The sequence below is a fragment of the Alosa alosa genome, chromosome 10 (genome assembly GCF_017589495.1).
Source record: "Alosa alosa isolate M-15738 ecotype Scorff River chromosome 10, AALO_Geno_1.1, whole genome shotgun sequence".
NCBI classification, from domain to species: Eukaryota; Metazoa; Chordata; class Actinopteri; order Clupeiformes; family Clupeidae; genus Alosa; species Alosa alosa.
This window is the reverse complement of record NC_063198.1, coordinates 28,229,970-28,253,749: the sequence shown is the minus strand read 5'-3', so window position 1 is coordinate 28,253,749 and position 23,780 is coordinate 28,229,970. Positions and strand designations below refer to the sequence as shown.

The following is a 23,780-nucleotide window of genomic DNA, read 5'->3' as shown; positions in this document are numbered from 1 at the left end:
AGCTGCGTCTCCGCACAGGGGGCACCGACCGCCTCGCTCAAGACACTGCCCACCGCACAGCGACACAAGGGCCCAGGCACCTACAACACACACACATACAATATAAATCATGAGGGATAACAAGCACTGGTTTCAGTTCCACATGTACTTACAGATGTATGCACTGCTGAGGCACTGTAAATGTACAGGGTAAATGAGCATGTTTGTGCCAATTTAACACTGCTTTAACATGTTGGCTGCCTTCACCAACTCTTGTTAAACTTTAAAGTTTGTAGTGTGTAGTCACTAATAGTAAACAAAATATAAAGATAAAATAGATAGATAGATAGATAGATAGATAGATAGATAGATAGATAGATAGATAGATAGATAGATAGATAGATAGATAGATAGATAGATAGATAGATAGATAGATAGATAGATAGATAGATAGATAGATAGATAGATAGATAGATAGATAGATAGATAGATAGATAGATACTTTTATTGATCCCCAGGGAAATTCAAGGTCTCAGAAGCATACAGACAACACAAACACATTCTTTAACAGCAGAAAGAGTAATTAAAGTATATAATATAAAAACACAACTAAGCAATAAGGACAGTAGAAGATAAAGTATATGCTAAATATACTAAAATACAAATTATACTAACTAACACCTAATCTAAATCAATTCTAAAAACAGTATCCACATAGTGGTGATTAATCAATCAGAGGCGCTTGCAATGACTGAGGCATGGACTGAACGTGTGATTCTCTGTGCATAGTAAGGTATGGTAAGGTGCTCTAAGGTGCTCTGTGTGAATGAGTGTCATGGTGGTATTGCAATGGTGATAGTGGTCATGGTGATAGTGCAAATGAGTAAGTCCAATAGTGCAACAATGCAGAAATAAAGTAAAGTAAAGTCTATATATCTATATATTTAACTATTTAAAGAAAATGTATAAGTGTGGTCACAGTTCGGCTGTGGCATGGAGGGGGTTATGCATATGTGCTAATTATCACGCAAACAGTGAGGCATAAAGACAGTGGTAAAAGTGGCTAGTGGACAGACAGTATCCAAACATGGAGGGGGTGAAGAGGCAGACAGACTATGCAGAGAAGTCTATCTCTCCTCTTCCCTTAAGTGAGGCATTGAATAGTTCAGTGGTGCCTTAAGGCCCCTCCCCTACAAACTCAGACTTTCATAGTAGAGACTGGTTATCAGTCTATATTATTTAAAATACATATATGTCTTTCATTTAAAGCAAAAGAGCAAAATGCTCATTTTACTGGATTGAGGCAAAAATGTATTTAGTATTCACTATTTATTCTGACTCAGCAGATCTACACTTTCTATGGCTTTTTGTGGAGAGTCTACAGCGGCCATCATACTCCAAACGTACCAAATGAACCCTCACTGTCAGCATTCAGCACTGTATGTATGTGTGTGTGTGTGTGTGTGTGTGTGTGTGTGAGTTCCTTATGGGAGGAGTGCAGATCTGATCAGTCAGCCACAGGAGGCATCATGATGATCACCCTCGCCATGTCTATCTGTTCACACAGACATGAGGAAGGGTCAGTCAGATGGATTCTTTTTATCTCTACGCGTTCTCTCTCTCTCATATTGTGTGGTTGTGTGTGTGTGTGTGTGTGTGTGTGTGTGTGTGTGTATCATGTGCCTCAGGGAATTATCTATTGTCTTCCCCATCACAGCCGTTAAAGAACATTCTGGAACATTTTCACGGACATAGGATTCACTCACATGAGAAACTTAGCATTCGTGCAGCAGAGCTCAATTCTTTTAAAACTCAAAAAAGTTTATGAGGTGGTGAATCATGACAATGTGACCTCCATTACTTCCACCTTGCCGAGCAGCAAACTCAATCTCGCTCGGTCTCTTTCTACCTTTAAATCCCCTCTCAGCATGTCTGTCATGTTTCTAATCATTACAGTGTAAACCTGAAGTTGCACTACATCCATCTGAAGGCCTCACAAAGACTAGACTATGCTAGATTCAAGACATCCCTAAGAGTAGGCCTTCACTCAACCAACATCCTCCACGCAAGGTTTTTGAGGACACGATTTAAAGATGAATATCCATCGACAACAATAAAACTATTCTAGAGAACACCAGAGACTCTTTCCAACTTGGCGATACAACACTCACTGCTGGGTCATTCCACGCCAACTCAGCCACCCATGTACATGACACCTCTCAGATTTTGCTGAAAAGCGGTGAATATATGCCTTATGTTACCAAACAAAGGAATCTGAAGTTTCAGGTCAACATCTCAAACGGTTTGCCTGTGGCGTCCATTTTAATTTCGGGTGCGACGGCCCTAATTGACACATTGGAATTTCACATTTCATCTTTTGTCATTTTTGGAAGCACATAACATCTGTTCTAATAGTGGTAGAGGGCTGGAAACTAGTAGTGGTAGTTGATGATACCCCGATATTGGCTGTTTTCAAATGGATGACCCTGCTGTGGGCGGTGGTAGTGTAGTGGTTAAGGAGCTGGGCTAGAGTGCAGTAGCCTGAAAGTTGTCGGTTCAATTCCCGGCTTCCACCGTTGTGCCCTTGAGCAAGGCACTTAACCCCAAGTTGCTCTGGGGACAATGTGATCCCTTGTAATATAGCTGACATATGTAAGTCACTTTGGTCAAAAAGTGTCTGCTAAATGTAATGTAATGTAATGTAATGTAATGCTGCTGGTGCTAGCGCTGAAGAGAAAAATGTCACGTGTATCCCTGGCAAGGCAGATAAGCGAGATACCACGCACTGTTGATGTGTCATCACCAGTGTCAACACGCATCAGACTGTCTGACACTGCCTAATCATTAGTATCTAAATTAAACTGCGCCAGGCTATCAGATGCAACTGAAAAAAGCCCTGATGCACTTAATGCGCAATAACCACCCTCACGCTCACTCATCCTCTCACTTGCTCACGCACGCACAAACAAACAAACACACACAAAAGAGTGCTACACACAAGCGCACACAGACAAACACACACAGTGTTGTTCAAAGAGAGCCTCCTGAAGTGTTCCATCCTTGCCTCACTGCGAGATGTCAGAAGCTGCTGAAGGCTGCTCGACGCAACGGGCGGAAAACGGAAAAGGAGGGAAAAGCTGAAACAGGGCGGATCTGCATGCACCCTGCCGCTCAAGTCATCTCCAGCTGCTCTCCTGCCGCACGCTTCTGCTGAGGCCCTAACTCCCCTCCCTCTCCAGAGGAGAGCGTACAGGACTGAGCCCCTCTCTGGAGGTCACGGCCCACCAAATAGTCATGACGGCGCAGCGCACAAAGGGACCATCTGGGAACAGCTCCAGGGTAGCTCTGGGCACAAAGCCGGCCCAGCTCTTCCTATGAGAAGCCCGCTCCCCTGCACTCTGCTTCTTTTCTTAGCTGTGTCTCTGTGACCCGCTCGGAGACCTTACTATCTAGAGCTGTGCCGGAGTAGGCTAATGAATTAGACCCCCATTAGGAGGCCTCTCTGGATTTCCCACCTGGGCTTGTGATTAGATGTGGGAGGTGGACTGTCCTCCCCGGGGCGAGTCGCTGCTCATCTAGGCTATTTTCCTCGAGGTAGAGATTTCATCACCTCTGATGAAATGAAATGGCCCACTTCAGTGACAGCGTGCATCGCACTCCTCCAACCACACTGTGTGCTCTCCTCCCCAACACTGAGATTGTAAATTAGCACAAATGATAATAACAATATTTTCCTTTCAAATGGATACACAATTTTTCTTTTTCTGACGTGGGAACAGAAATCAAGAGTATCCAGACTTTCCATCTAGTCCACACAACAGAAGGTTTAAATATCAGACCTCCATAAAACATATCACAGTCTATACTAAACCAAGTGTTACCACCTTTACGAAGAGAAACACTCATGTATCTAATTTGCCATTTCATAAAAAGGGCTACTGATTTCAATAGTCAATCTAATAGCCACTCACACGTTCAATCAGTCCTTCTCTTATACAATATATCCTCCTATATACATTGGGGCGGTGGTAGTGTAGTGGTTAAGGAGCTGGGCTAGCGTGCAGTAGCCTGAAAGTTGTCGGTACAATTCCTGGCTTCCACCATTGTGCCCTTGAGCAAGGCACTTAACCCCAAGTTTCTCCGGGGACAATGTGATCCCTTGTAATATAGCTGACATTTGTAAGTCACTTTGGTCAAGAAGTGTCTGCTAAATGTAATGTAAATGTAATGTAATGTAACCCTGTTGGAAAAGGCCAGTGTACAATACAGCAGATCAGACCAGATCCTATACCCCTGTCACACAATACTAACCAAAGTGAAACCAAATTCCAGCATCTGGAGTCTGGACTACAAGCAAGACCTGGATAATCATGTTAGAGAACCAAGCTATGGTGACCCTCTGTTTTGTATAGAAAAGTGAAGCCTACATCGGACCAGAACTCTTACAGTCAGATGAGTGGACACACAGAAGGATGGATGGACAAACAGATGGAAGCAATTTCAAAATGGGTTTATCCCACGTAGTGGGGAAAAGGCTAAAACAATATGGTCTCCTGTCTATTCCACACTGTAGCTGACTGTTTGGTGAGTGAAGGCAATAACACATCAGAAACCATCCCAACACACAAGCACTGAGGCCTGAGAGGCTGCTGAGGAGAAATCTTCTCATGCCGGGGGGTGCTTGTTGTTTTCAAACCCCACTGAGTCGATGAGAAAAAGCAGTCTCCATGAAAGCTTCTGACCTTGGGACTGCAAGTGACGCTGTGGGCTCCTAATGAACTGAGATCATTATGCCAGTTAGCCGTGTTGGAACGCTGAACTTGGCCAGGCTTGTGTGCTAAGTGAGTGGGGGCCTGAGCCAGCTACTAATTAGAGACCTGGGATTAAGAGGAAGGGAGAGACCGGGGGAAGTTACAAAGATGGCTTTGGACAACTCATACGGGGCATGTCTATCTAGTCACAAACCATCCCAGTACGCCTAACTCACACACGGCACGTCTATCAAGTCGCACGACACTCCAGCTACCTCATACAGGTATGTTTATGGAGTTGCATCATCCCAGCTAAAATACAGGGCACATCTATCAAGTCATACATCATTCTAGCTAACATAAGAAACATCTATAGTCATAGGATACATCATCCCAGATAACTACAGTGCATACCGAAAGTATTCACAGTGCTTCACTTTTTCCAATTTGTTATGTTTCAGACTCTAGACTATTTTTTCCTGTTGGATTACAATAAAACATCAATTTAAAAATGTACAAAAATTAAGGTTTGAAAATAGATGATAGTTCCAAAATAACTGAGTAATCGTGTTTAATAATCGTGAGCTCAATATTGAACAAAATAATCGTGGTGATGATTTTTGCCATAATCGAGCAGCCCTACTACAGAATAGAAACAACTATGGACATGCCTGTTTAAGTACAAATTACGACTGTGTGATGCTCTGTGTCTTACCATGGCAACGACTGTGTGATGCTCTGTGTCTTACCATGGCACAATGACGACAATAAGAGATTATAGCATGGATTTGTGTGAGATGCAAGGTCCCCAAATTAACCATTAGAATAGGTGGTTGCTTAACCAGCCTTTAAGATGTTCAACTGCTCTTTGTGGACCCTGTGGGTTTTTCAGGCATGTCTCTAGAAGACTGCTTCCTGTAAGACAAGGTATACCCAATTTGTCTCAAGGGTTCATAATCCCTCCACTTTATTGTAGTTTTCGCCTAAAAATTGAGATTGGATTGGTGAGATTGAAAAAGTTGGATTAGGTAACTCTTTAAAAACACACTTTTCGTAAATACTTAATTGCTCCTCGTGGTGGGCCTGTTCATTGGCCTATATGTGTGTGCACGAAAAACGCAGGTGTTAGTACAGAATCCTGGCTCCATAAACAGTGAAAAAACAGCAGCCGCGTTAATATGGACAGGTTTTTTGTCATTATGATTAAATGATTTACAAGTATTCTACAGTACAATCTTCGATCAGAATAGCAGTTGCTTTGCTTTTGCTTGAGAACTGAGAACCTATAGCGGGCAACCCAAATGACCGTATACATGTCTGTTCAATCGGAATAAGAGTGGAATACACCACCCCTTTCATTCCTTCATTCCAAGGTGTTTATATGTATCATTTCTATTGCGATTGAGCCATTATTCCGATTCTAATCGGATTAAAAGTGTCCATGTAAACCCACTTACTGTGGCTCAGACAACATTATAAACAATTCCAGCTCATTAACAGGAGCATGAAAGGGAGGGGTGTCATTTTTTTAAGATTGCTTTTAACGGCTTTCACTGGAAAGCGTGTGAATGTCTCCTCCAGTCAATGATGGTATATCCTATGAACTGTGGGTGTTGACAGATTTCCTGTGTGCATCCTGGTGTGGAGTGATAATTTCTGATCCATATCACAGACTTGATGATAGCCAAGGCTACAATCAAAGATGTTTTTTGTGAAAACAGATGACACCAGAGGTCATCACATTCAATCACAAACATTATTCCCGCTTTGCAGCATAAATGAGAGGCTAAATACTGCCATTAGAGCAGACAAACACCACACAACTCAGAATAGACAAAACACTGATGCCTCACTCCAGGTCAGCAGCTTCAGCTTTACTCTCATTTGCTTTCGAAGGATGAGAAACTTTGCACAAACAGTACGGTTGAGTATCCTTTCTTGTCAGATTGAATTCTTGCTTCGCCACATGGCACAGGAGGATTCCTGTGACTCAGAGAAGATCAAGTGTCTGCATAATGGATGAAACCGGCAGGGAGGGAAGTCCTGCTGGTCACATCACAAGGCCTAGGGTCTGAGATCACAACCGAAGAGCAAAGTGCACTGAGGAACAGACAACCACCATCTATTTCATGTGCTATTGGGCTGAGAGGAGGCACCAATCAGACCCAATCACATCAAACATCAGAGCCTCGTGGTCTAGTCAGTCATGATCTCTTGACAACACACAGGCACGCATTACTCCTGTCAATTTCTTTTCTTTCTGTGATGGAAAAGAAGGGGAATCTGTTTCCTTTTTCCGAGTGTTGCACTGCACTTAGTGAAACTGCTACTTGGGGTAATAAAAAGGAAAGCATTTGACTTCAACAAATACAAACAGAATATGAACTCAACCTTGGACACAATTATTTATCAAAGATGCAACCAGTGAACATTTAGATGGTGAGGTAACAGTAAAAGTATATTTTAGTTCCATGAGAGCTGAGAATGTGTTTTCAATCAAGTGTTGGTCATTGGGGATATCCAAATATTAGGGCTAGAAGATGTAGGAAAAATATATGCGATTTTTCTTACAGATATTGCGATTTGATTAGCGATATCATTTCTGAAAGTCAAGCTTCAGTTTAAATATTCACTATTACAAATGACTGAAATTGTTGTTTGCTTACTTTGTCTTATTGGCCAAGATCAGCACTACTTCTGCGAGCCTTTGTTTGCTGTACATTTATCATACTGCTGGTGTATTTTCAAATGCTGCTCCATGTTCATTGTGTTGCCTCAGTAGATAGCAATAACTCGACAATAGGTTTTGCATAGTGCATTTGCTTGATTGTTTGTAAATTAACTCAAAATCCTCAAAAATAATCAATAGTCATGAGCTGAATAATTCATTGCAGCAATGGCAATTTGTTAACTGCATTTGTTGAAATTGTGATTTCAATTAAAATTCGATGAATCGCTCAGCCCTACCAAATATGTTATTTAACACAATTAGTGTCGAGTCGACCAATATACACTCACAATAACATTAACCCGATCTGATATGCCCACATTAACTTGATGTTACAAAAACAAGAACATTCATCATGTCAGGTATAGTTCATTCAATGATGTGAATGTCAATGAATACACTCATCAATCCCTGTGTACTGAAAAACAGCCTCTTAAACACAACCCAACGTTTCAGGCTAGGACTGACTCAGTAGTTCATCAATCCTGGAACTGTCAGGGAGAGAGGGGGGAAAGAGAGAGAGAGAGAGAGAGAGAGAGAGAGAGAGACAAAAGAGAAAAAGAGAAAAAGAGAAAGAGGGAGAGAGAAGTAGCTATATTCATTCAATGGACCAGGACTGGCTTCCAAAGCAGCGAAATGTTTATTACGGGTGACTTTGACCTCAAGGGTCAAACACAGTCCTGTGCCTTATGCCTGTAGTACAGCTGTGCTAACACTGTACAAGGCCTAACTAGAAAGACCCCCAACAGAGTCCAACCAGATACAGAGAGACAAGCCAAGACAGAAGCACGCCATTAGGCTGAACGAGGGGAAAACACCTTAAAGCCATGTTATCCTACAAACAAGGTAGCCTAATCTCCGATTTCACACAAACCATAGCATTGAAATGTTTCTGGCTAGCATTGTCTCTGTGCTTTGGGGGGGTGGGGTTTCTGGTACAACTAGACTATAGGCTACAGCAATTCCAAGTTAATATGCAATATTTTACAATGTTCTTGTGTGCAAATATTGAGCATATTTGAAACGGCCAAGGGTGTACACTCAATCATTCAAAACATTGTTTGGATCCTAGAGAAATTGCCAGGGAAACACGAAAACCAAGAAATAAAGCTCCAATTGAAGCCACAGCAGTGATGACATCTGTCATGATAACAAGAAACTCATTGTGAAAACACAGGATATCAAGCCTGTGTAAAATTAAATTCTATTTTTCACATCTGATAATGGAGAAAAATGTACAACGTATTCCACCCCCTCACACAAAACCCATCACGCACACTATGGTACACAAAGCAACACTGCTCCCTAGTGGTGGAAAACAGATCTGATTAATCAAGCTTTATCATGACAGTTGTACCTGGAAAAAACAAAGCATTGGGGTCATTCCACGTCAGTTCAACCAGGGCCCACGCACTTAGGTCTCAATTTACCAGGTGAAAAAATTACCAGGTGTACCTATGTTACCCAGGAGACACACTGTAAAATTACTCTTATGTAAGATCAATGCTTTCCAAGATACAGCCAGTTTTACAGGGGGAGGGGGGTGTCGATTTTGTCCGGCCTCTTTTTTTTGTCAAAGTTCACAAGCCCAAAGCGCAAGAACTAAACCATGTAGGAGGCTCACATTTTGCATACTGGTACATAAATAGGAATAGTATGTAGCAAAATCGTCACATTTGGTCTGGATAATCCTGCATGGTCATAGCTGTCCCACAAAGTTGATACAAATTTTATTGGAGTTTTGGGCTGGGCTCTGTTTAAGCCTTCAGAAGACATATTTGTACTCAACATAGGCTCTTGATTTATTTTCCTTACTGAGATAAGTAGAAACACTCTCACAAAAGCAAATGAACAGAAAATAAATCCCTTCAGGGTCTGAACAGCAGACCTCACAAGTCTGAAAAATAATTTTGGTTATCATTTTCAGAGCACCCAAACACCTTGTGGGAATATACAGAGATGTTTTAAATATGTTTTTTCCTTATTCTCCATGATCCCTTCTTTTTGAAAACACCAATTTGACTTGTCTTATGCAAATCTTTCTTTTTTATTTTCCACCCTGAACATGGGCAAAATGCCCCATTGACATCAATATGTTTTATATAGAGTCACCACACTGTTACCTGTGGTTGTATAGAGTAACCTGTGGTAGCTCTATACAAAACATATTGATGTCAATGGTCAATATGTCTTCTGAAAAATGCTTAAACAGAAAATGCCCAGACAAAAAACTCCAATCATGGAGACAAAAAATATTTAAAAACTTTATTCCCACAAATAGGGACAGCTATGACCATGCAGGATTATCCAGACCTGTTCAAACGTGACTGATTTTGCTACATGCTATTCCTATTTATGTACCAGCATGCAAAATTTGAGCCTCCTACATGGTTTAGTTCTTTACGCTTTGGTTTGTGAACTTTGACAAAACAAAAAAGCCCTAACAAAATCGACACCCCTCCCCTGTAAAACTGGCTGTATCTTGGAAAGTATTGATCTTACATAAGAGTAATTTTACAGTGTGTCTCCTGGGTAACATAGGTACACCTGGTAATTTTTTCAGAATTTTTTGAGACCTAAGTGCGTGGGCCCTGGTTGAATTGACGTGGAATGACCCATTGCATAGTAGCAGGTTAGGTCAATAATAATGATCTGTCAATGCAGACTAGACAAATGATGGCTTCAGATAAAAGGAACGGTAGCACAACCGACATAGTTATGTTAACCGACTATAACAGCTATATGGGAAGGCCTAAACCTCCTGTTTCAGCAAGTCTTTAGTCTTTACTTGTCCCACTACCAAAACAAAAAAGTGTCCACATTACATTAAATAACATAGTTGCTTTCTAATCTGTCATTGTACTATCGGTGGAAAGTGCATGAAGATATTATGAATGAAACAAACTTTGAACTCTATCTGCCCCACTGCCATACAATCATGATTAGGCCTACTAGTGTGTCTTGGGATACATGGTAACTGGATTTGAATGTTTTTTCTTTCACATTGAAATGGCATACTTTACTGACTAGCCTACAACTATTCTTCTATTCTTTTATTTTTCTCTAATACACCTTACGTTTTCTTAATGTCTTGTGTTTCTGTGTTCTTTTATCGGCTCATTTGGATAACACCAAATGTCACACATGACATTACATTCAAATGAGGACTGTTGTATGGTCTGTGGTGCTGGATAGCCTACTACTGGATAGACAGACTTAGGTCAAGCTAACTGTTGGTGTCCAATCCCTCCCCACTCTGGCAGTATGACTTACATCAGACATGAAATACATTTCTGATCACCTCCATTGGCTAAGAATCTCAGCAAACACAGAACAGAATAATGAGTTAATTTTATGGTTGACTATACAATTCTAATGTTTACGTTATCAGATGTGTATAGGCACTTATTATTATAATTCACCCACCAAGAACACCCTGTAGTCATCCTAACTGACCCTCACCTTTTTTGGATCATCGTAGAAAACCCCAATGGTGGAGAGCTTCGGACCAAGTTTACTACACTCTGTAAAGAGCGGTCCACAGTCTTTGTAAGGTCCTTGCTTAAACTTGTAGGCAATTGTGATATTTCTCATTGGAGGTGACCCGGTCCGGATGTTAATTTCGGAAAAGAGGCCCGAGTACATCACGTACCCGACGGCCATCAACAGCAGACTTAATATTAAGATGCCGACAACTCCGAGGACCTGCCATCCAGACATGTCTATCAATGGCAATAGACTCTGTGGAGATCATTTAGGAACAGCCGCGCCTGGCTCTAACCTACTAACCTCAATCTCAGTAAAACCAGACGAATTAGCCGATGTTACATGTTACAATTTACCTGTTAGGTAGCTAGCTAGCAGGTTATCGTAGAGTTGGTGGCTAACTAATGTTAGTGTCTTTAAGGCATACAACTGACTAAAGAACGTGTACAATTCGTTTTTAAAACGTGGTGACTTGGAGTTGGACGAGACTCGGTGATGTGCTTTTCTGTAATCTGGTAGAAACATTTACCCTCTCTGACAGACCGAGAGGCTGCTGAACTTGTATTCCATTCAAACATTACTTTTCGTTCAGCCAGACGGTCTCTGGTTCAGCTGTGAGTGAAAAGAACCAGCGAATGTCTGCTCTCGAGTTCAGTGCTTTCACTTCCGGGTTATCACTTTTCCATAACAGAGAAATTTAAACGGGCTTTGTCCATAATGAGAGTAATGTAAAAATGTTTTATCAGTTTATTGATCCTTGTTAAAATAACTAACTGATAATCTTATGTTAAATAAACCCACGAATGCACTCAATCCAAGACCCATTTGCAACATATGATAAATAGAAAAATCCCCTTTTTCATAATAGCCTGATGGCCTCCTCATACCTCATAAGTGCAGTCAAGATCCTCTGGTAACCAATTGTTTATTGTTTGTTAGTTTGCTTATTTTTAAAATCCTGGTTCAATTTTAAATAAATAAATGCATGCTTGCTTTTAAAACCAGACCAACACTTTAAAGGGGAACTTGGCAACTATTTCAACTTAATAAACCCGTTTAGAAATCATTTGGATGGTTAAATGACCTGTTCCGGTGAAAATGGTGACTTTCCCCGCTGCGCCTAGCGTCCCCAGGCGGAAAACCAACCTTGCAACATTGAGACTACCGTCCCGGAAAGAGAAGTGAGAAACAAGAAACTCGTTTTAAATCGTGTTTCTTACCTTGTAACATCCACATAGTTCTGCCAAACTTATGCTAACAGTTCGCTAGCTTGTAAACAAATCCATGTGCTTTATCATTACCTTTTCACACAGTTTGAAATAGCATAATGTGCAATTGAATATTGAATGAATATATGAAGTGGAAATTGGGGGGTAAAAATTAACTATTTCATTGAGACCCACTTGTACTGTGGCTCTCTCGAATAGAACAGGACCTGCCCTGACAAAAACTCAACTTTGAAGGTCATCAATTCAGTATAGCCTCAGTAAATAGGCTACATAGCCTGAAATGTTTCCAACCCTAGCATCAAAATGGACTTGAAATCCAAAATGGACTGAAATCATTGGTCCAGCCTAACCAGTCGAATTTATCAGGGATTCCAAATGTTACTTCCTACTTTGCAAACTACAAGAAGAAATATATTTACCTTTTCTGTACATATCTACATTCTTCTGACTGTAAAAAAAAAAAAAATTAAGTTGGCAGGTGTTGCTACTAGTATTTACCACTGCCATTGTCATCTCCTCTCGTCACCCACAATCCTGGTGGTTGAGAGGAGCCAGACTAGTACTCCTATTTCAGTGAGATGAAAATGAGCAGAGATAGAGTTGGGCAGGGCCAGGCTGGTGGATGTCCCCTCATTTTCATTTTTTGCTCTAAGGACAATAACATGCAATTAACCTTTTTAATTCCATTTTTAACCTCATGCTTTAACACGATTGAAAAACTAATCCAAATCACAGCAGTCTCTAATTTCCTCAAATTAGTTGGTCAGCTCAAACTGCCTCCATTAACTCTGATTCATGACATTTTTCTTCATTTTCATTTGTCCAGCAGAGGGCGACAACCAAATAAGATTGCGTCTCCTGGTGCTAGTTTGGGTTGTGCCATTTCCCAGGTTGAAATATCAGCTAAAAGTTTTCTACAATCTGTAATAAATAATCAATATAAATTGTTGTAGATTGCAGATTATTCAGAGTCAATCCAAAGCAACGGGCCAGATAAAGGTCAAAGTAACTTTATTGTATAGAAAACATGACTTACTAACATAATGAAAGCATACAATTACATTGGTTTACATTTTTTGTACATAACATTTAGGCAAAAATACATTCAAGACATACCCACAAAAATGTAATATCATTCACAGTTTAAAAAAGAAATACATTTAAAAAAATGAAACAAATAATATTCCCTCATTTTGGAAGAGATTCTGTAGCCTGAGTAAGAGCTACGATGAAGCCGTTATAAATTGAGTTCAGGCATAAGCAGGGACAGACATGGTCTTGAGTGGAATGTAGAAGTCCGTCATGAACTGGTTCATTGTTTGCAGCATGAATTTGAAATTTGGAAAACACTGGCTGCAAGAACATGGATTAGTTCTTAGTCTGGCTTAGTTAAGTCAGAGTAAGTTGTAAACCTCTGAATCAAAGAGCCCTTTGGCGTTTTCCTGCAGTGAGAAAGAAGCCATGGGGCTCTTCTATTTGTAGGTTTACCACATACTCCAACTGAAATTCGCCAGGAAGGAAGGAAGGAACTAATCCATGTTCTTGGAACCCCCTTTAACAGGGGAGAACATCTCTGGCTATAGAGATTAGAAAAAAAGGCACAATACTGAATAAGAAATCACTAGCAGAGTGTGTACTGGAGAGTGGACACTGCAGCAATGCTGGGCAAAGTTTGTTGTTCGTGCAAAGAGCTGAAGCTGACCAGAGCTCCGTCTTGTGACCGCTTGCAACACTGGTGACGTCCTCCGGTTGTTATGGGCGAGGTCTTTCTGCCACGGAGCCAGGGAGCACATGGGACGCAGCACGTTGGGGTAAAGAGGTCAGAGGTTAAGACCTGGGTATGGGGTGGTGAGGGGGTTGTTGGCCTTCAGTCAGCGTCAAGGCGCTGGATCAGGTTCTCCATAACAGTCCCTGAGAGCAGCACCAGATCCGGGAGCTTGATCCAGTCCTCCTCCCTCACGCCCCACACAGAGCCCTCGGGCTGGGAGGGTGACACATAATGAGAGGAAAATATTACATGGAGAGACAGCGAGTGCCAACAGCACACAAAATTCACAATTTGATGAGCAGCCAAAATGCACGTCATTACAGTACATCATTTATGACCAGGGGTGAGGATTTCCACAGAGGCTACATGTCACAACATTTAGGCCACAATACAATACTATTGCATGTATCAAAAACATCACAATGTAAACATCTTGACAAGTCTCAAAACAAACTAACCTTCTCCTCATAGTCGTGAAACACGAGGATAATGTCATCTTTGTCAAACACTAGCAGCATGTCATCGTCAGACTTCTGAGTCTCTAGGGCCTTGGCCTGGACACAAGATTGAAATACAGCATTCACTCTAGGACATTAGGACTACATCATGACTTCATTTAAACCACAAACAAGGCTGAACTCCTGGAGCTTACCCTGTAGAGAAAGCGAGGGGGTTTGGAGCTGTCCGAGTCAGGGGCTGAGAATGGAGCGGACACCTCTGTTTGTTCACTCGACCTCTCGTCCGCTCTGCTCTCCTCAGTGGCTGCTGCCGCCGTTGCCGTTTCTGCACTGTCTGCTGTTGCGGTGGTGTCTGGAGTTTCGGCAGGTTGGGCCATGCCCTCGGAGGGGGTCAAGGAGAGGCGCGGGACAGGGAGAGGTGGTCGCCTGGGCTTATCTGCTCCTGGTGACTTTGGCGCTTCACTTTCAGCCTCAACCACTTGCACGTCGGACGCGTCCATGTAGCGCTCTATGTTTTCTTGCTGCTTGTTCGAGCCATCCTCTGATTGGGCCGCTTCCACATTCTGGTGCCCGTTCTCTGGCGATGCCGCCGTCCTGGGGATCTCCCCCTCGGATGACATGGAGAGTCTGTGGGTTGAAGGGGTGTCGCTGTCAGTCAGGCTGACGGACTCCAAGTCCGAGTTGCTGTCCCCGTGACCCACGGTCTCGTTGGGGGCTGTATCGGTGGTAACGCTGCAGTCTTCTGAAGTGCTCATCCGTTGTGGGGTGGACAGGGCAGAGCTCTGGTGGTTGGAGGGGAAGGCCGTGTTGCAGGGGATGGGAGCAGAAATGGCCAGGGACTTCCTCTTCTTAGACTTGGCACTGCACAGGAAAAGGACCCATACCAAGAGGATGGCAGTTACATGTACCATTGTGTATGAGAAAAGAACAAAAAACAAGAAATGACCAATAAAAAGACACAAACAAAGGGAACCAACAATGGCAAATCTGGAATGTCAGACTGTCATAATTCTGATGCCTTTGACCAACGTGTTGCTTCATCTGCTGCACTGAATTATGTCAGTCTGACAAACTGAAAACCACTCAGCTATTAAAACATTACACAATGACTTGTTGACAGCAACCCAAGGTTATTTTAGCAGGCAAAAATGAACTTGCTAGCTTGACATCAAGGTTTACAAATGCTCCCTACATCAAATCATGTTTTAATCTGCATACATAAATGTTTATGCTTATTTCAATTCTCAAAAAAGAACCATTTCCATGAGCTCTTACAGATTTAACTATGACTTACCTTGAGAGTCCCTTAATAATGAAGGTACTGCCCGAGTGTTGAGTGTCCAGTTTCTTCATCACATTGTAGAGATCATGATTCAGCTTAAACACAGACACACACAGAATCATTCTACATCTATTGGAAGTTTTGAATGTAGCACGCATGTTTTCCCAGCAGAAAAGGATTTTGTTAAACAAATACTACTAGAGAGACCTACCACACTCATCTCCTTATAGAACACATCTCTGAGGTTGGAGAGGTTCTGGAACACGGTCACATAGCATCCAATTCGGCTACAGACACAGAGGAGCAGAACAAAAAAAACAGATGAAGAGGTCACTATATCAATGGGTCTTTGGGGACAAACAAAACAATGAGCAATATTGCTGTAGACAGCTTTCTAAAGTTTCCCTACCCCAATTATAAAACTCCAGACAGCAGTAAAAGCAGCCAGATTTGGACTGCAAATATGACATGACTAGTTGACAGCAGTTTAGAAGTTGTGCAAAACCATACCAAACAACTCCAGCAGATGACTGTATACAATGCTTTACTATTGTTTGAATGCCTTGGTAATTAGCTAGCCATGAGTAACGTGAAATCTCTGAGAATTTAAATTCCATAAGACTTAAACCAGCCACTCAATGTGCGTATGACTGATGCTCCTACAAGTTTCCCCCATCATACTGAACATGCAATAAAGCTGTTGGTACACAACTTTTTGAGCAATGTTGCTGGGAAACACTCCTAAGTGTTGTTGTTTGGGCGTGCTCCCACTGACATTGGGCAACATTTTCCTTTTTGGAGGAACCTTTATCAACAGTACGCAAGAAAAGGGTGTATTTAGAATGTGTGTCAGTGTGTCTACCTTTGATAGAGCTGAGGCAGTTCTTCCCTGAGCTCCTTGTTTATCTCCTCGAAGATGCTCTGCGCTGAATTAAACTCTTCCTCTGCCTGGCGACAGACGGGGAGGATGGACATGAGGCATATCAAAGAGGAGAGAGGGAAAGGATAAGGTCCTAAACACTAACAGACAAGCGCACGCGACACACACACACACACACACACACACACACACACACACACACACACACACAGACACACACTAGATCAGCCACTGTTGCGACACCTTGGTTATCTTGGCTTCATCTCTCTTTTTGGCGCTCTGTAACGCCTCCAGCTGGTGACGGGCTGAGTCGTAGTCCACCAGCTTCCTGCCTCTCTTGGCCACCCGCTCCTGGGGGGGGAAGCGGAGGAAAGCACATTGCAACTTCAATTCAGTTCCAATAATATCAGTGTAAGGCGGGGATCACATCAGCCAGCAGTAAGCGGCAGCGGCAAACGTAAGGCAACACTCAGACCATAATAAAGTTTTATCTCGCTCCTAAGCAACACAAACAGTTTGTCAATTGAATACGCTCGCGTTGCGCTTTGAAAGTTGAACCAAGTTCAACATTCAGCTTGTCCAACGCTAGCGTTACGCCACAACAATAGGAAACCTGCCGCTTGCCGCTGGCTAATGTGATCCCTGCCTTATACTTTGTAACAAGAGTGAAGGCTTTGGATCAGATGGTAAAATAGCCTGCCAAGGTGATGGGTAACCAATGCACTAAGCCTATTGGTTCTATTCTGATATGCTAGTAGAAAACTGGCATTAAAAAGAAGGGATTAACAATACTGATATGGTCCACTGAATATCTAAAATGATGCTTCATATGTAGCTATGCATTTCAGACTTGAGTACATTTGACTGGACAGGGGAAACAAATGGGCTCTGTGGCATTGTTCCTTGGAAAGAATACTTGTGCAATATTTACGCAACAGTCTGCGGAGTCTGTTCACTTAGGAATGTGGAGTTTATGCATTAGCTCCTTCAGCTGAAAACCCACAACTGAACCAAATGGCAGGTGTGGGTCTTAATGAAAATGCAGAGTCTGGGCTTTTCTTCCTCTGTGAGTGTGACGGGATGTGATGTGGCGAGAGAGAGAGAGAGAGAGAGAGAGAGAGAGAGAGAGAGAGAGAGATCAGTGATACACCCACTCTGACTTCAGGAAATTGACTGGTGTAGTTCTCCATGGTGCGCATGATCTGATCGTTCAACTTCTCCTCATAGTCATTCCAAAGAAGATCCTCACTCTAAAATAGAGATGGGCAGAGTGACCACAAGACAATACAAGGGAAAGAGATTTAAATTTTCAGATTTAGAGTTCTTCTAGTCAAGACAGCGCCAATATTTATTCAGTATTCTACATTGACTTCACTATACAAATGAGCCAAATGATGAGTCATGTATGCATTGCGTAACCACAAACACATTACTAACTATCTCGACCAGTCTGCAAACAAAGCTGTAGAGGGAATCATCAATGATTCATTGGACACATGTTGGCACTGTACAAATTGATAAATCAAGGATCGATACTACACTATATATTCACACACACACACTTTTACCTCAATAATGACTGGTATATCTTCCTGTCCTTCCCAGTCAGACTCATAGACACTCTGGAGCGTCTGGGAGAGCTTTTTAGATGTCTCGTGGATAACTGAGGGAAAAGGGAAAAAGATATCCATCACATCAGGTAATGAACAATACTTCTACCTACATTATTTATGTAGTCAGAAAAAATAGGACATGTTAGGAAAGTACAAATCCAACTAAAATCTTGAAGAAGTATTGGGCTGTCTCTTGTTTTAAGTGCAATCGTATATTTTTAGAAAATATGAAATCCATATAGTTCCCAAAGCTGTTCTTGAGTTGCCCCCCACCCAAGCACCAGACAAGAGTGGCCTTCTCCTGAAAACTAAACTAGCTTAGAAACAGAGAGAGGACAGGAAACACTTAACACTGACTCTGCTTCTTCGTGCATTTACTGGAATCTGCAAACCCCATTCCAAAATTGCTTTGGTGTGGTTAAGCTGATCTTAGATAGTGTTACAAGTATCAACAGCAATTTTTTCTCTGGTTCTTCGGTTATTGTCCTGTAAGCATTCGTATGGTCTGGACATCTGGTACTGCAAAGCTGAAGAGCATTTGGACTGCATGGCTGCTTGAATGTGGTATTTAGTCAGAGTCGAGCTACACCTCCACCTCGAACATGTAAACAATGGTGGTTTCCTGCGAGGTTGCCGTGGCCCCGAATAGTTCAGTGAAAGCAATCATTTCTCCTCTCTGCCTTGCCATTCAATTGAACACCAGCAGAGGAGGTGACGCCTTGCTGACCAGTGCATAATATAGGTGGTATTTCATCTTAAAGCCACGTAGACAGTATTGCCCAACTCACACAACACACACAGACACACACGCGCACACACAGACAGACGAGAAACTCCAGTGTTCTAATTATAAATGACATTCACTTCTTGCTTTTCTTTTTCCACAAAATGAGATCTGAAAGTATGCCCTTCCTAGCTATCATCACTGTGCTATTTCCGAGTCTAATCTTCACAAATCAACACCTTGGTCTTTGGTGGACTGCATACAAATCTGCTACCGATCGCAAGTCCTGGGTACACACTGTAGTGTATCACCCAACTTCAAACCAGCTGAATGCACACGTCACTAGACCAAAGACATGGTTGTAATTTTTTTAGTAGCCCAGTAAAAACAACCATATTTCAAAATTAGTTGTTAGGAAGTCATGCAAGATAAAACACTGGGCAAACCCACGTTCAAGTTGGTATCTACAAGTAAACCAAAATGTTTTAATGATGTGAGAGGTGCGTACAAGCTCACACTCTTAATTCTTTTGATTTGACTATGAAAACTAAATCAACAGCCATGCTCACAAACTGGTGGGCTGCTTTTCAAACTGCAGGACTTGAGAAACAGTGAGCAGGCTACAGTACCTTTGACAGCGTTGTAGTAGGCCTTGACGTCCTTGAAAAGCCTCGCTCCATCAGTCTGAAGAGAGAAGGAAATGCGGACAAGACAACACTTGAGAGGGAGTCCTACAGTTCACTAGTGACAATTGCTAGACTACAAATTTCTTCTACCTACATATAAAAAAAAAACAAAATTACGATCTGCTTAGTGGACTGGTGACTGGTATTTAAGTAAGTAGAAGTGTAAGTATATATACTCTTTTGATCCCGTGAGGGAAATTTGGTCTCTGCATTTATCCCAATCCGTGAATTAGTGAAACACACAACACACAGTGAACCCACAGTGAGGTGAAGCACACACTAATCCCGGCGCAGTGAGCTGCCTGCAACAACAGCGGCGCTCGGGGAGCAGTGAGGGGTTAGGTGCCTTGCTCAAGGGCACTTCAGCCGTGCCTACTGGTCAGGGTTCGAACCGGCAACCATCCGGTCACAAGTCCGAAGCGCTAACCAGTAGGTCACAGCTGCCCCATTTAGTATTTAAACACAGGAGTAAACAGTCACCCCATTGACAACCAGCTACTACAATGATTGAAACTGTCAACAAACCCAGAGTGGCACGCAGACCAGCTGTATTGCAGCATGAGGCTTTGTCACATTGTTTGACCAAGTAGTTGTTCATCCTTTACACATGTACTCTTACTGGGTGGACAATGAGTCAGTCCATGTTACGTAACATTTCTACATCACTTCGGTATGAATATGTCTTAATGTTATGTTTGTCAAGTACAAAATATTATGGCACATTGGGCTACACAGAGGCAACCACAGTGAGTATCAGTGAACAACAAATGCCTGGTTGTCAGGGTGGAGTGACTTCCTGTAATGGAGTTAAGATACATGTGTGCATAGTATTTCCTTCAGGTGCTACTCTCATGCACATGATCTTCAACACAGACATAGAGTAGGCCTACATCTAATATACTGAAATATAGAATACAGTGTTTCCCACAGAATTGAATTCTATTTGTGGTGGTAGGTTTGCAGAATTAACTTGAATGCAACAGTTTTTAACAAATTAGCACAGTGTGGTTATGATGCTAACCAGATTTAGGCACAATTTAGTACAACCTGGAAAATCATTGTGTGGTGGTCAATGTTGATATTGTGGTGGGCCGCCACAAATAAGTCAATGTATGGGAAACTCTGGAATGAACCTCAGGACAGAATGCATGTGGATGGAAAGACTAATTATATACACGTGACACTTTGTATTTCAAAACATTTGAACGTACCATATACTACGCTATGCCATGTTTTAAGATCGCCAACAAATTTCATGTGACACTATGAGTTTTGGAGCAAGGGTAACAGTAAACACAGAGACGACGTGCTTTGATAATGGACTGACTATTATCCCATTTTGAGAATTATGCCCCCCGCCCAATGTTTACCAAACGCAGGAGCTCTCTGGAGTCCCACAGATTGGTTTTCATGCATTTGCTTTTAGTCTGACAATCCCTGTGCTGCAAACCCAGGGTTAGGGGCCTGAGGGTACAGAGGAGCTTTGCTGTTCCCAGTGCCTTACCTGCTGTTTATTGAGATTCAGAGAGCACTCTTCAAACTGCTGATCTCTGGTCTCAATACTCTTCCCAAGCTTTTGCCAAACCTGTCAAAACACAAGACAATAATCATTACAAACTATTCAGAGCTCATACATCACCACAGGGACCATTTAAATAAGTGTACACATACCTGAAGACAGATCCCTATACAAATTTAACGCTAATACTTTCCTGCATCATTAGTGTGTTTTAAGTGAACTTTTTATGGGGACAGCATTTTTAACATCCTAAGCTAACTAACAGTAACAGCAAATGCACTCTCCAATCCATGAAGCCACTCTCTTCCACTTGTTACATGACCATGAACTAGTTCAGGGCCAGCAGGGCAGGAATGCAGTATTTTAGCTACAGAACTAGACCCGAAAAACAGAAAACCACTGAGTAACAAGTGGATAAGAGTGAGGGGAAGTGCACTGAGAGGCAGGAAGTGGCAAGCTTTGTGTCCACACAGCTGCAATATGAATATGCTGCTAAGCATTCACACCACTGACTGAAAATCAACAGTGAATTCTATGTGTTAAACAATAAAATACCTGAGAGCAAGAGTCCATTGACAAATGAAATTGTAGGCTATGTAAGTTTCTAAATACTGTGCATCTCATGTGTGCGGTCAACACTACAACGATTCGTTTCTTATCTCAATACAGTTTTTCTCAGAACATACAGGCCACACACCATGAAGTGCCTCATGTTCTCAACAATAACGTTACTGTCCAAATCCATCACAGGGCAAATTGATGCACATCTGAATGGTAAATTCAGGATCTGATCTGTACCTGATTCTCAGTCATATTGTATGAGTCCTGCCCCCCACCCAATCAACTTTCTATAATCTACATCTTTGAATACAGCCATGAAACAATTCAATACAGAGGGTCTCATCAAAACTATCACAAACTGTTCTGATTAACTATATATTGATGTCTTTCGTATGCAGTTTGTTAAACATAGGCTATAGGCTACAAACCAATCTACAGCTTACCTTTTCCTGCGCTCTGTTGAATGATTTGTGGACGCGTTTGGCAAATATACCAGCTCCAGCCCCTATGTTGCCACCAAGATTAGCAGCTTTCTTGTTCTCTGCCATCTTGTCTTCTCTATTCTTCTCACTTTCAACTCTCTTACGGAGTTTCCTGCTGCAGACAACTGTCTTCGATCTTATGGCTTCCTTGAAAGTCAAAAAAGAGGGGCGGGGAAGAAAAGGAGAAGGGTGTCACTTAACGGATTCCCTACCTACTCTGTGTCATACTCTCGATTGTGATCTACATAGGCTACAATAAATAACTTAAAACAAAACATCAGCGTTTTTGTTTGAATTAAGAAATCCTTCTTGACACTACAAACCATCAGAGTCGTATACGATCAATGCACTTCCAGTTGGCTTGCGTTCAGGTCTGCGTTGCCCAGACCGCACACAGCAGTTTACCCACTCACTTTAGGGATGCATTAGGACAGGTAGAGACAGGTAAGAGAATGTATTTTGCGTAACTTTAGTTGTTTAGCGGTTAGTCAAGTATTGTGAGAACTTAAGATGATGTAAGATAAGTGGTAAGATGACGTAGCTGCACTTGGCTGAAATATTTTTTGTTTACGAGAACATCCTAAATTTAACTCACCTGTTAAGGTAAGTTTTCGATAAACCTAGGGTTATCTAGCCCTAGCTGCATTAATTAGGCCACTGTTAAAAGTCAGCACCGCAGTAACCCGCAAATGTTTCTCAACACTACCCCGTCAGGCCTATCGTCTGAGATCAGCACAGCTGAAACCTGTTTAGATTATAATTAAGGCCGTTTTTTTTTTATCTCTCCCTTTAGTTAGTCAAATGAAAACCCAGAGTAGCCTAAATTATTTTTGAGCAACCACGTGCCAAAAGATATAATTTACTTTGGTAAATGCTCCCACCCAGTGGTAGTTTGGTAGTAGTGAAACTGGGGAAAGTCTTGGAAGTCTGAACAAGCTCTGAAAATGATTCTATTCAAATTAAAATGCTCGCGTTGACAGATGTCAGAAACATTTGTTAAATCAACCACTTTTGTTTAATAGGCTACATGGTTAGATTATGGCATGATTTGGTTTGTGTATAGGCTATAAATCGCAGGTACGCAGGCCTTTTTGGCCTCCTGGTTAACAAGGTTATTTTAATTGATTAAAATTATTATTATTATTATTTTACAAAAAAATAATGACCATATCTTCACAAACGTTTAGGCAGCACTGTAGATCATAATGGTAAAATGATATGTCTTGGAGTATTTTTTCTCAACAAAATTAGGTCCCTGCTTTTGCAGAAGTAGGCCTAGGCTAGTTAGTTAGTTCTATGTTCAGATGTGTGTATTATGTTAAGTTATGTTATTATATGTAATATTCTTCCAGGTAGTTTATGTATAATTAGCACATGTCTCATAGCAAGAGTTTCAGAGTTTCCATCCATTCACTTTAATCCCGCAAATACAGTGACAGCCGTATTACATAAGGTGCATGTTAAACTTAATCCCTGAGTTGATATGAACTAATCTCCATCTATCTCTCTCCACCAGTTGATGTGCACTCTCATACATACATACTGTGCCATCTACCTTTGCAACAGTGACTCATTATGATTAAATTATAGTATCATTTAAAATATAAATACATTTTTGTATAATTAATAAGTTA

At 41.7% G+C, this 23,780-nt stretch overlaps 2 protein-coding genes across 3 annotated transcripts in view; both read right to left on the bottom strand.

The window, feature by feature from the left end:
• Positions 1 to 11,559, bottom strand: part of LOC125302702 (testis-expressed protein 264 homolog) — a 49,284-nt gene extending 37,725 nt beyond the window's left edge. Inside the window, exons 1-2 of the mRNA XM_048256042.1 lie at positions 10,921 to 11,559; positions 1 to 80 (exon numbers count right to left, since the gene is read on the bottom strand). The exon at positions 1 to 80 is cut by the window's left edge and continues 142 nt beyond it. Coding sequence (XP_048111999.1) covers positions 1 to 80; positions 10,921 to 11,178 — 338 coding nt within the window. The 5' untranslated portion in view covers positions 11,179 to 11,559. The remainder of the gene's footprint in view (positions 81 to 10,920) is intronic.
• Positions 11,560 to 13,167: 1,608 nt separating this feature from the next.
• On the bottom strand, positions 13,168 to 22,884 carry bin2b (bridging integrator 2b). 2 transcript variants are annotated; one of them, XM_048256025.1, is made up of 14 exons: positions 22,742 to 22,884; positions 22,470 to 22,558; positions 22,108 to 22,293; positions 21,089 to 21,169; positions 19,528 to 19,582; positions 18,130 to 18,224; positions 17,716 to 17,811; positions 16,805 to 16,912; positions 16,544 to 16,629; positions 15,893 to 15,968; positions 15,694 to 15,776; positions 14,594 to 15,260; positions 14,400 to 14,495; positions 13,168 to 14,154 (listed from the first exon to the last, which is right to left on the bottom strand). In XM_048256025.1, the coding sequence occupies exons 2-14, from the start codon at positions 22,470 to 22,472 to the stop codon at positions 14,041 to 14,043; spliced, it is 1,746 nt and encodes a 581-aa protein (XP_048111982.1). In that variant the 5' UTR covers positions 22,473 to 22,558; positions 22,742 to 22,884; the 3' UTR covers positions 13,168 to 14,040. The 2 variants fall into 2 exon arrangements, with proteins under 2 accessions (XP_048111982.1, XP_048111981.1); XM_048256024.1 differs by having other exon boundaries at positions 22,470 to 22,884.
• Between the last annotated feature and the right edge of the window lie 896 nt (positions 22,885 to 23,780).

Bases quoted from the DNA above. Each gene is read 5' to 3' on its own strand.
- bin2b (XM_048256024.1), bottom strand. The intron at 19,583-21,088 runs GTAAGGCACTGG...TTCTCTCTTCAG, and splicing joins TGAATCTCAATAAACAGCAG to ACTGATGGAGCGAGGCTTTT. The intron at 15,261-15,693 runs GTAAGTCATAGT...TTTCCTGTGCAG, and splicing joins ATTATTAAGGGACTCTCAAG to TGCCAAGTCTAAGAAGAGGA.